The sequence below is a fragment of the Nicotiana tomentosiformis genome, chromosome 4 (genome assembly GCF_000390325.3).
Source record: "Nicotiana tomentosiformis chromosome 4, ASM39032v3, whole genome shotgun sequence".
NCBI classification, from domain to species: Eukaryota; Viridiplantae; Streptophyta; class Magnoliopsida; order Solanales; family Solanaceae; genus Nicotiana; species Nicotiana tomentosiformis.
The window spans coordinates 1,248,966-1,261,509 of NC_090815.1; the positions used below are offsets into that span (position 1 = coordinate 1,248,966).

General features: G+C 42.9%; 1 protein-coding gene and 1 pseudogene across 1 annotated transcript; both read left to right on the forward strand.

Moving 5' to 3' along the window:
• The first annotated feature begins 3,516 nt into the window (after positions 1-3,516).
• LOC138909161 (uncharacterized) lies at positions 3,517-3,960 on the forward strand. Its single transcript, XM_070200345.1, has one exon. It carries the CDS (start codon positions 3,517-3,519, stop codon positions 3,958-3,960), a length of 444 nt encoding a protein of 147 aa, XP_070056446.1.
• Positions 3,961-8,429: 4,469 nt separating this feature from the next.
• On the forward strand, positions 8,430-9,997 carry LOC138909163 (uncharacterized; annotated as a pseudogene).
• Positions 9,998-12,544: the final 2,547 nt, after the last annotated feature.

The following is a 12,544-nucleotide window of genomic DNA, read 5'->3' on the forward strand; positions in this document are numbered from 1 at the left end:
CAATAATTAAACAAAAATTCACATGTTTTAACCAGGCACCCTAAATAAAAATGTGCAGGATGAGCACTGTTGAAAATATACCTTTTCGAGTCGTAGATAAGATTTCACTAAGGCTCCACATATGGTGGGACGACCTAGGGGAGGACATCAAGCGTTCTGTGACCAAAGCTCTAGGTGGGCTCACCGGTCTTCTGAAGATTAAACCCAGGTTTGATATTATTGAAGCCTTGATACCCTTTTGGAACCCGGCACACAACGTCTTCCATTTCTGTCACTTCGAATTGACCCCCACACTGGAGGATATGGCAGGTTACGCTGGTCTTGACGGGAATCTCAAGCAACAATATCCAGTAGCACCAAGGACTGTAACCCCTCATAAGTTTTTGGACCTTCTGAACCGGTAGGTTAAAGATAGAAATTTGGCCAAAGAATTCTGTACATTCCATTTCTTATATAGTCGGTATGGGGACCCCCGTGGATTTGAGGCTGCGGACACTGGTTTGAGTCACCGGGGAAATAAAACCAAGTGGGAAGCACGCAGAGGTTTAGCCTTCGTAGTTGCAGTCTTAGGCAATCTGATATGCCCAATGAGTGACGGACATATAGAACTGGGGCTTGCAGGAATGGCTGACTTTATGGTCAAGAAGGCCAACGGTACTCTTATACCGATGATTCTCGCAGAAATCTATCGAGCTTTAACCGCATGTCAAGCTGGTGCAAAGTTCTTTGAGGGTTGCAACCTGCTTTTGCAAATGTGGATGTTGGAACATCTCTGTCATTGCCCAAGTTACATGAACTACGAACTTACCAGACTCAATTGCATTGAAGAATACGGAAACCGGGTAGACGGCTATGAGTTGCCGGAGGGTACGAAGGCATGGTTCGCGTATTTGGGTTCTTTGACCGCAAGATGAATTAAGTGGAGTCAATGAGGTTATTTACATGTCCGCTGGAGTATGCTTTCTCTTACTGATGGGTCTTCGTAGTATTCAGCCATATGCTCTGCATCGGGCCCTACGCTAATTGGGAAGGTATCAAACGGTCCCCCATGATGAAGATCTGAGTCCACAGGTTATTGAACTATTCCCAAAGGCCGCATTCCCAGAAGAATTGGTTCGCCAGATTTGGCATCAATGTAGGTTTCTGGAGCCACAAACTCAAGTGCGGGATTTGTCCTCGGGTGAAGTAGAATCCAACTATACCGCATGGTATGGTAAGAGAGTTTGGGTCGATCAAGAGCCAGAACAGCTCGTCAAAAAGCCCCATGTCCAATAATTCACCGACGGAGCGCAAGAATAATGGGTTTGGTTAGTTAAAGAGAATAACTACCGGACCACTATATGCAAACTAGAGGATCAAATCAGAAACCTCAAATTTGATAGTAGTTTGCAGACTGCCGAGGATGAAGGGTAAAATAAAAGGTTGGCTCAGGAAAATGAAGCCCTTCGGGCTCAAATTCAGAAAATGAAAATAGCAGCTGAAAACCCGGTAAGAAGCAAAAAAGATGAAAGACTCATAAGTAATCTGAGGCAGAAAGTTCATGATTATGGGTTTGATCTGACAAAGGTTGAGGATGAATTGACAAAAGCTCTGGAAAAGTTGGCAAACAATGCAGAAGAACGGGCAAGGTGTGTTCAGCAGTTAAAGCAAAAGTATGATAGAGGGGTCACGATCTTAAGGGAAAAGCTAACTAATCTCGAAAATAAAATGGTCCAGCAGACAAATGATTTCAAAGCTGAAAGAGATCATTGCTATACATTGATTTCCCGATTGGAAGAAGGCATGCAGTAGTTACAATGCCAAAACCACATGGCCATGTAGGTGTTAGAGGCCCGGACACAGCAAATTGGATGCATGCTCCAAGAAAAAGGTGTCATTAGAATGAGGATTAATGAAATCGATGATTATGTTTGTAATGAATTGCCATGAATGTGAAGATATGACCAGGTCCATGTTCTTTGCTGCTGTGATGACCTTTGTCCGTCAGGTGATGGCTGATTTAGAGTACCTTCAAGAAGAGATCGCACGCAGGCCCGCGTCAAAACCGATTGATGTCCCGCGGGCCCCTGGAGTAGTATTGGAGGCTCTTATGTATTCTTGGCCTTTTTGTCTTTGAGTCTGTATTCTGCTTTTTCGAGTATATTCGTCTTTTTCAAGTTTGTTTGTTTTTTTGTTTTGAGTCTGTATGTTTAATCGTCAGTATTTCCAAATCTTTGTAATAGAAAACCCAAAAAGATTTTATTTAATGAAATATTAAAAAACCCAAAACTTTGTCTTTTCTTTTATTCCACATTTGTTTCCTAAACTACGTAATGGTCTGATTCATGCGGCGTCATGATACATAGGCAGTCCCCATCGGATTCGATCATAGCCATAGACAATTTGAGTGAAAAATAAACCGAAAAAGAAAAAAAAGGGAAAAGAAAAAGAGAAAAATTGAGTGAAAAAGAAAGAAGAGAGTGAAAAATAAAAGAGCAAAAAAAAAACAGTAAAAATAGAAGGGAAAGAAATCAGGATTTGAAATTTGAGAAAAACAAAGCCGGGAAGAAACACACAGCCTTTGCAAAAAACATTTAGAAACGTTTAACTGTTCAGGTGTATTACATCCCCAAACTGCGATTCCTTATCAGTTAAAATATCTCAAACTAACCAGGTTGTTATGTGTGCAAATAAGACAGGTCCTGTTTAGGTGGTTGGTTTTTTTTGGTAATCTGGCTTCTCATCCTTACTTCACAAGATCTAAAGACAGTTTTTCTATGGCCTCCGAAAGTCATCTACCAATTATTGAGCCCGAGGATAATCCGGTATCGGCTATTCCACAGTTAGCGTCCGCAGGCGCTGAAGAAAATAGGAGGTTGCACGTCCGCATGTTAAAAATATGGGATGCTTGGTCTAATGGAAAAGAACCGCCCAGTACAATCCCTGGATTTCCTGAACTGCTTCCCAGGACGAGTGGAACCTCCAACGTCCCCATCCCCGTAACCAACCCATTCATCCCGTTTGGGTACCCCCACTATATCAGCCAATTTCACCGGTATGCCTTTTGAGGTTCGCCCTCAGGCACCGTTTTCGGGGGTACCTTCTACATTATTCACCGCACCGCCAGTCTCTACTGTGGCACAGCCAACAATGCCTAGGCCATGCTTCGAGCCTTCAGCTTTCACTTTTTAAGTCCTGCAATTTCAGCTAGACACAGCTCATGTTACCCCAAACTCTTACCCTCAGCACCCGCAATATGAGTCTCCGATGGAACAGGAAATAATAGTAAAAAACCTCGAGCAAGAGGAAATGGCTCGGAATATGAAAAGCCTCGAACAAAGTCTGAAGAACATGCAAGGCCTGAGTGGCCAAAAGAGTGTCTAGTACTCCGATCTGTGCATGTTTCCCCATGTTCACTTTCCCGCTGGCTTTAAGACGCCAAAATTTGAAAAGTACGACGGGCACGGAGACCCGATCGCTCATCTGAAATGATACTGTAACCAGCTGAGGGGTGCTGGTGGAAAAGAAGAATTATTGATGGCTTATTTCGGGGAGAGCTTGACGGGAATTGCGTCAGAATGGTACATGAACCAGGACATCTCCCATTGGCATATATGGGATGACTTGGCTCGATATTTCATCAGGAAATTTCAATACAACGTTGATATAGCTCCAGATAGGAATTCCCTTACCAATTTCAAGAAGAAAACCGCGAAAAGTTTCCGTGAATACGCTATCAAGTGGCGTGAGCAAGAAGCTAGAGTGAAACCGCCTATGGATGAGACAGAAATGGTCAATGTTTTCTTACAGGCCCAAGAGGCCGATTACTTTCAGAACATGATGTCTTCCATGGGCAATCCTTTTGCAGAGGGCATAAAAATCAAAGAAATGGTAGAAAATGGCCCGAAGACTGGCCGAATCATAAGTCAATCTGCTTTGAGAGCCACCTCCCAAGCCATCCAGAACGACTCGGGGGTCTAGCAAATCGAAAGAAGAGGGAAGAAGGAGCCATGATGGCTTCAGGTTCGAGAGGCCCCCGTCGATCCCATGATCATTCTTACCTTCCTCCCAGAACCCCACAACACTACTACCCCCATCAATATAAAGCATATGTCGTGGCACCGCCTCCCTAATCGGTGATGAATGCCCAACCCTATACACGGCCACAACAGCACTACAACCAAAATCGAGCTCGACCTCACAAAAATAACCATCCTCACCAAGATCTATATAACCCCCGTCCACCACAAAACAATTACCAACATAATACACGCCCCCGTGAGCCTCCCAGGAGAAACGACTTCACCCCTATTGGTGAGTCCTACTGTTTCCAAAATTAATCCAAATGGGTCTATTGCAACCTGTGCCTCCAAACCAGCAAAATCCGGAATCTCCATCATACTGGCCCGGTACCAGGTGTGCCTATCATTCGAGGACAGGGTCATGATACGAAGGATTGTTAGACTCTCAAGAGGGCAGCTGAGAATTTGATAGAACAAAAACGAGTGGTGCTGACGGACGAGGAAGTTCCCAATGTGACTAACAATCCATTACCGGCTCATAACAACGGGCCGGTCATTGGAATGATTTGTGATGATAAAGAATTTGATCCAACCTTGAAAGCTATCATTGCCATTGCCGATTCAGAGTCAAGACCCAAAGCGGCGGCGAAACAAGCCAGAAATGAGAAGAAAATCACTTCAATTCCTCAAGTTGTAGAAAAAGTTGTAGAAATAAAAACTAGGGCAGCACCTGCTAAGGACGCAATTCTCTATGTTCCTAGGGCCCCAAGGAAAGAACTGGTCATGTGGAACACTCCTAAAAGATTCGAGCAAAGGAAAGCCGCGCTAAATGTGCCAAAGTTGTATCTGCCAAAAGGGACTTATGTGGCGCTAGGGTCGGTAATTCCACCAAGGCTAACTGAGCCCGTGGTTATCAACCGTGCACCACTGAACCCTATGAGAGACCCCACTACAGTCCTTTGGAATTACGACAAAACAGTGGTTACTTACAAGGGAAAAAAGATTTTGGGAGAGGTGAACGAAATGAATCTACCTGGGAGGTACCACAATCCGAAAGAGTTAAAGAAATCAAAATTGAACAAGGAGAAACGATTTCCACCCAAGAAGCCTGTGAGCGCTGAAGAAGCAGAAGAGTTCTTCCGAAAAATGAAAACTTCGGAAATATGCCATAGTTGACCAACTCCGGAAGACTCCTTGCCAAGTCTCGCTTTTATCTCTGTTTTTGATCTCGAATGAGCATCAAAAGTTACTCTTGAAAACATTGAACGAGGCATATGTCCCGGTTGAAACTTCAGTTGAACAGTTGGAGAGAATGGCTGAACGATTCTTCGAAGTCAATAGGATTTCTTTTAGCCGCGATGATTTGCCCCCAGAGGGAGCCGCCCACAACAAAGCCCTTCACTTTACTGTCAAATGTGATGGTTATTATGTGAAGAGAGTCATGTTAGATGGGTCTGGGGTCGACATTTGCCCTCTCTCTACGCTCCAGAGGATGAAAATTGGAACAAAAAGAATTCGACCAAACAATGTCTGTGTGCGCACTTTTGATGGTGTTAAGCGAGACAAAATAAAGGAGATCGATTTGATTTTGACCATTGACCCCGTAGACTTCGTACTGACTTTCCAGGTTCTGGACATGGATACTTCATATAAGTTTCTCCTAGGACGACTATGGATTCACGCTGCAGGAGCTGTGCCCTCCACTCTCCATCAAATGGTCAAATTTGAGTATGAAAACCAAGAAATAATTGTCCATGGGGAGGATGAACTATCCATTTATAGGGAGCCTTCAGTCCCGTGTCTCGAAGATAGAGAAGGAAGTGAGCACATTGTCTACCAAGCTTTCGAAATTATGGTCGCCGACCAATGCGAAGAAGGGACCCCGTTCCCTCAACCTTGCTTATCTAATGCCTCGGTCATGGTCACCACTGAAATGATTAGATATGGGTACAAGCCCGGAAAAGGGCTCGGGGTATCTCTACAAGGCATCACAAAGCCCATCACTTCACTCGTCAATGAGAAGTTCTTCGGCGTAGGTTTCCGAGCTACAGAGGCTGACAGATAATGGGATGATGAGCGCAAGAAAAATGGGTGGGTCCTTCCCCAGCCCATTCCGCATCTCGCCAAGTCATTCATTAAACCCAAATATGGGGAAGAAGAATAAGAGGCCTTCACGGCCAAAGAGATTGAGGATATTTGTGAAGCCATGAAACAAATGTTATATGAGTCTCACATGGTTCAACCTGGGTAAGGCACGAGTAATGCCGAGGTGCTGTACATGGGGCCCGATGCCAAGCTTCAAAATTGGAAAGCTACCCCATTCCCCATCAGACGGGAGTCCCGATAGTCCAGTCTTTCCATCTCTTCTACATTACGAGTTATTCCAGGGTGTAACTCAAATGTTTTTATTTTATTGTCTTTAATTTTGATGTAAACCCTCCTATCTTCAATTCAATGAAATGGAATCAATATTTCATCGTCAATGGATGTCTCCTTTTTCTTTATTATGATTTTGCTATTTTTCTTATCTTTTTCTTTTCAGTTCTAATAATGCGGACTTAAATAACATGACATACTTGCGGACTCTATGCCCAGATCCTAAAACACTGTCTAACTATGAAATAATGAATCAAGAACCAGAATATGATAAAGATGAGGCTTTTAGGGAAATAAAGCAAGAATTGGAACAATTTGAGAATAATCCTAAGCCAAACTTAAATGAAACCGAGCTAGTTAATTTGGGCAGTCCAGAAGAGGTCCGGAAAACCATGATAAGCATTCACGCAGATGAAAGAACTAGAGATGCATTGATCTAACTTTATTTGAATTCAAAAATGTGTTTGCATGGTCCTATGATGATATGCCAGGGTTGAGTGTTGATTTGGTGGTACATAAATTGCTAACTTATCCCGGTTACCCACCCATCCAACAAAAGCAAAGAAAGTTTAAAACAGACATCAGTGATAAGATCAAAGAAGAAGTCACTAAACAATTGAAAGCTGGTGTTATCTGGGTGGTCCGATACACCACATGGTTGGCTAATGTGGTCCCAGTGCCAAATAAGGACGGGAAAACCCGAGTGTGTGTTGATTATCGGGATTTGAACAAGGCCATCCCCAAGGAAAACTTTCCATTTCCAAACATCCACATTCTTATTGACAACTGTGCCAAACATGAGATACAGTCTTTCGTGGATTGTTATGATAGGTACCACCAGGTTCTGATAGATGAAGAAGATGTAGAAAAGACGGCTTTCACCACACCTTGGGGCACTTACTGTTACAGGGTCATGCCATTTGGTCTAAAAAATGTCGGGGCAACCTACATGAGAGCCCTGACTGCCATTTTACACGACATGATGCACCAGGAAATTGAGGTGTACATGGATGATGTGAGCACTAAGTCCAGAATGCAGGAAGACCATGTGTGGGATTTGAGGAAGTTCTTTGAGCGCCTGCACAGGTATGACTTGAAATTGAATCCAGCTAAATGTGCATTCGGAGTTCCATTTGGGAAACTTCTGGGGTTTATAGTTAGCCGGAGGGGTATCGAGTTAGATCCAACAAAGATAAAGTCTATTCGGGATTTGCCACCTCCGAGAACCAAGAAAGAGGTCATGAGTCTACTGGGAAGATTGAATTATATCAGCAGGCTCATTGCACAGCTTACTACCACGTGTGAGCCCATATTTAAGTTGTTGAAGAAAGACACGATGATCAAATAGACGGATGAATGTCAAGAGGCTTTTGATAAAATCAAAGAATATCTGTCAAATCCGCCAGTGTTGGTTCCACCTGAGCTAGGAAGACCTTTGTTCTTGTACTTGACGGTCTTGGAAAATTCCTTCGGTTGTGTCCTAGGGCAACATGATACGACCGGGAAGAGAGAACAAGCCATATACTACTTGAGCAAGAAGTTTACTAGTTATGAAGCCAAATACACTCTGTTAGAAAGAACTTGTTGCGCCCTAACTTGGGTCGCCCAAAAGCTCAGACATTATCTTTTGGCCTACACTACATATCTCATAACCAGAATGGATCCTCTGAAGTACACATTCCAGAAACCAATGCCCACGGGAAGGTTAGCAAAATGGCAAATCCTGCTCACTGAATTCGACACTGTCTATGTCACCCGCACGATGATGAAAGCTCAAGCCTTGGCGGATCATCTAGCTGAGAACCCGTTTGATGATAATACAAACCCCTGAGTACTTACTTTCCGGGCGAAGAAGTAAATTCAGTTGAAGTAATTCCAGAGGACTCCAATGCTTGGAAAATATTCTTTGATGGAGCTGTAAATGCAAAAAAGAGTCAGGATTAGGGCAAATTTGATTTCGCCCACTGGTCAGCACTATCCGGCCACAGCCCAGCTTCGTTTTTTTGCACAAACAACATCGATGAATATGAAGCCTGAATTATGGGCATGAATATGGCAGTCGATCTGGATGTGGAAGAATTGTTAATCATGGGAGATTCTGATTTGATCATTCGGCAAGCCCAAGGCGAATGGAAAACTCGAGACATCAAGCTTATCCTATACAGGCAACATGTGGAAGATCTTAGCAAATGGTTTAAGTCCATCGAGTTCAGGTATATTCCTCGATTCCACAATGAGTTAGCTGACGCACTAGCTACTTTGGCCTCAATGCTGCCATATTCGGGCAATGTCCATATTGACCCACTGGAAATCCAAATTCGAGAAAGGCATGGTTATTGTAATGCAATTGAAATAGAACCAGATGGTCGGCCATGGTATCATGATATTAAAAGATTTTTGAAAACAAAGGAATATCCCGAGCAGGCCAATGGAGATCAAAAGAGAACTACCAGAAGGCTTGCGAGCGATTTCTTTTTGAGCGGAGAAATCTTGTACAAAAGAACTCCAAATCTGAATCTTTTGAGGTGCGTAGATGCCCAAGAAGCTGAAAAGATCATGAACGAAGTGCATTCGGGAGTATGTGGGCCTCATATGAATGGATATGTCCTTGCAAAGAAAATCCTGCGGGCAGGTTATCACTGGATGACCATGGAAAAGGATTGCTTCAGTTTCGTCCGGAAGTGCCATCAGTGTCAGATACACGGTGACTTGATTCATGTACCGCCTTCAGAGTTACATCCTATGTCAGCACCTTGGCCGTTCGTTGCCTGAGGTATGGATATCTTTGGGCCAATCGAGCCAAAAGCTTCAAATGGGCACAGATTCATCTTGGTTGCCATTGATTATTTTACAAAGTGGGTTGAAGCAGTCACTTTCAAAGCCGTCACCAAAAAGGCGGTGGTGGACTTCGTGCATTCCAACATTATTTGTCGTTTTGGTATTCCTAAAACTATCATTATAGACAATGCTGCAAATCTGAACAGCCACTTGATGAGGGAGGTATGCGAACAATTTAAGATTACGCATTGGAATTCTACCCCTTATTGTCCAAAGCTAATGGCGTTGTTGAAGTTGAAAACAAGAATATCAAGAAGATCCTCAGGAAAATGATTCAAAGTTCTAGACAGTGGCATGAAAAATTGCCTTTTGCATTATTGGGATATCGCACAACCATGCGCACATCTGTTGGGGCCACGCCTTACTTATTGGTTTATGGAACTGAAGCCGTAATACCTGCAGAAGTTGAAATCCCCTCTCTTCGAATCATTATTGAAGCCGAGATCGAGGATGATGAATGGGTCAAGACCCGGTTGGAACAATTAACTATGATTGATGAAAAGAGGATGGCCGCAGTTTGCCACGGGCAGTTGTACCAACAAAGAATGGCCCGTGCCTACAACAAGAAAGTGTGGCCCAAGAAATTTGTAGTGGGGCAACTCGTTCTGAGACGTATTCTCCCGCATGATGAAGAAGAAAAACGAAAATTTGCTCCAAATTGGAAAGGTCCTTATATTGTAAGAAGAGTGTTGCCGAGGGGAGCGCTGTATTTGGGGGATATCGAAGGAAATGACCTCGAAGCAGCTGTCAATACAGATGCAGTCAAAAGGTTTTATGTTTGACCCGTTTATGCAACTTTAATACCTTCCGGTTGGGATGTCGAAGGCTTTCATTCTCGCTACCCAAACACTACCAACCCTTGCAAACCCTTTGAGCCGGCTCCTTTTTCTTTGATTACCCTCTTTGGAACCTGGAAGTTATTATTAAAAAGAAATGAAATGAAAAAATGAATGAAAAGAAAGAAAACAAAGGAAATCAAAAACAAAAGTTCCTTGAACTACGTTCGACTTGATTCCGAAAGGATACGTAGGCAGCCTCTCTCTGGGGTTCAGTCACACCAAAACAAAAATCCAAATTTCCCCAAAAGGAAAACTAGGGCAGACATTATAATGGTTCGGCGATGGTTTCGCCTGAAAGGTTCCAAAGTTGTAACTCGATCCAAATCCTTTTTACCCAAATCCTTTTCAAGTCCTTCTGATCAATCAGCAAGAATGTTTTAAATGGGAGGATACAGTTACTTGGATCTGTTGCTACCAAATGAGAGAAATAAAATGAGAGAGTCGTATCGGTGAAACCCTCACGGGCACCGTAAGGCGATGGTAAGAAGAGAAATTAAAATGAGAGAGTCTTGTTAGTGAAAACTCGCAAAGAGCATTATAAGGCGACAATGAGAAGATAAATGAGAGAGGTTAGCTGGTGAAAACCTGCAAAGGGCACCACTGATCGAAGAGAGGATCCTCACAATCGTCGGCATCGACAGAGTCTTGGCAAGGTTTCTCGATTTTGAGGCATAAGTTGTGATGCATTTCTGAGAGTCGCACGTTTCACACAGATCAGGCATCCAGTCTAAGAGGCATGTCATGTTCATTGAAGTCCGCATGTACTCCAGATAAGTCCTTCTTTCCTTTCCCCAAAAGGGATACTTCTTGTCCAAATTCATTTGTCCATTCCATTGATTGTTTTTCTTTGAATCCCTTTCGGTCTAACTCTGTTTCAAAACTAAGACAAAGAAAGGATGGCAAGACTGATTTACAGGGTTCTCACTTGATACAAGCCAATATGCAAAAAAGGCACCCAGCCTCGGTAGGGGCATCAAGTCGACTCCGACTAGCCATGGTGGCCGATGCTTCAAAATCAAAAACTATTAAAAGAGGAAATTCAAAGTCAAATGCCCACAAAGGCAGAATAAAGTTGAAAAGGTTAAGTCCCACGTGACTGACCATCATGGCAAAGTCTGGAAAAGCCAGAGGTTCTCCAAGGTTAGAAATGCAATTGGTATTCAAGAAACAACCAGTTGCAGCTCAAAGGGCCGAGATCAAGTGACCGAAACGTTCAAGTCCACAAAACCAACCACCGTTTCAAACTAACAAATTGTTCTTTGTTTGAAAAACAAAAAAAAGGTACAATCCAAAAGCAACCTTGCAAGAAGCAGGTGCAACCAAAAAGAAATTGTACAAATACTAGAAACAGCTTTGTAGCAAACACTCCAAAGGGAAGTTTCCTCCAAAATTCTTTCCCGCATTTACTCATTCTCTAAAATAAAAAATAAAAAAAGAGGAAAATGATGATAAAAGAAAAAAAAGAAAGAAAATAAAGAAAAAGTTCAAATTCATGGTAGCATAGGGTCTCCACTCCCTAGCTGCATTTTTTCAACATAGGGTCTCCACTCCCTAGTTGAAATTATATTAGACATATGGTCTCCATTCCCTAGTTTCTCTTCCAACATAGGATTTCCACTCCCTAGTTACTTATTTAGATATAGGGTCTCCACTCCCTAGTTGCTTTTCCAAGATAGGGTCTCCACTCCCTAGTTGATTTTATTTTAGATATAGGGTCTCCACTCCCTAGTCTCTTTTTCCAACATAGGATCTCCACTCCCTAGTTGATGTTTATTTAGACATAGGGTCTTCACTCCCTAGTCTCTTTTCCAACATAGGGTATCCACTCCCTAGTTGAAGTTATTTTAGACATAGGGTCTCCACTCCCTAGTCTCTTTTCCAACATAGGGTCTCCACTCCATAGTTGATGTTTATTTAGACATAGGGTCTCCACTCCTTAGTCTCTTTTCCAACATAGGGTATCCACTCCCTAATTGAAGTTATTTTAGACATAGGGTCTCCACTCCCTAGTCGTTTTTCCAATATAGGGTATCCACTCCCTAGTTGATTTTATTTTAGACATAGGGTCTCCACTCCCTAGTCATTTTTAAACATAGGGTCTCCATTTTCTAGTTGATGTTTATTTTAGACATAGGGTCTTCAGTCCCTAGCTGATTTTCCAACATAGGGTCTTCACTCCCTAGTTGATGTTCTTAGACATAGGGTCTCCACTCCCTAGTCGTTTTTCTAACATTGGGTCTCCACTCCCTAGTTGATGTTTTTAGATATAGGGTCTCCACTCCCTAGTCGCTTTTCCAATATAGGGTCTCCACTCCCTAGTTGATGTTTTTAGACATAGGGTCTCCACTCCCTAGTCGCTTTTCCAACATAGGGTATCCACTCCCTAATTGAAGTTATTTTAGACATAGGGTCTCCACTCCCTAGTCGTTTTTCCAACATAGGGTATCCACTCCCTAGTTGATTTTATTTTAGACATAGGGTCTCCACTCC

What these genes read in the sequence shown, in the direction of transcription:
- LOC138909161 (XM_070200345.1), top strand. Translation starts at nt 3,517, where the DNA reads ATGGCTTATTTCGGGGAGAGCTTGACGGGAATTGCGTCAGAATGGTAC.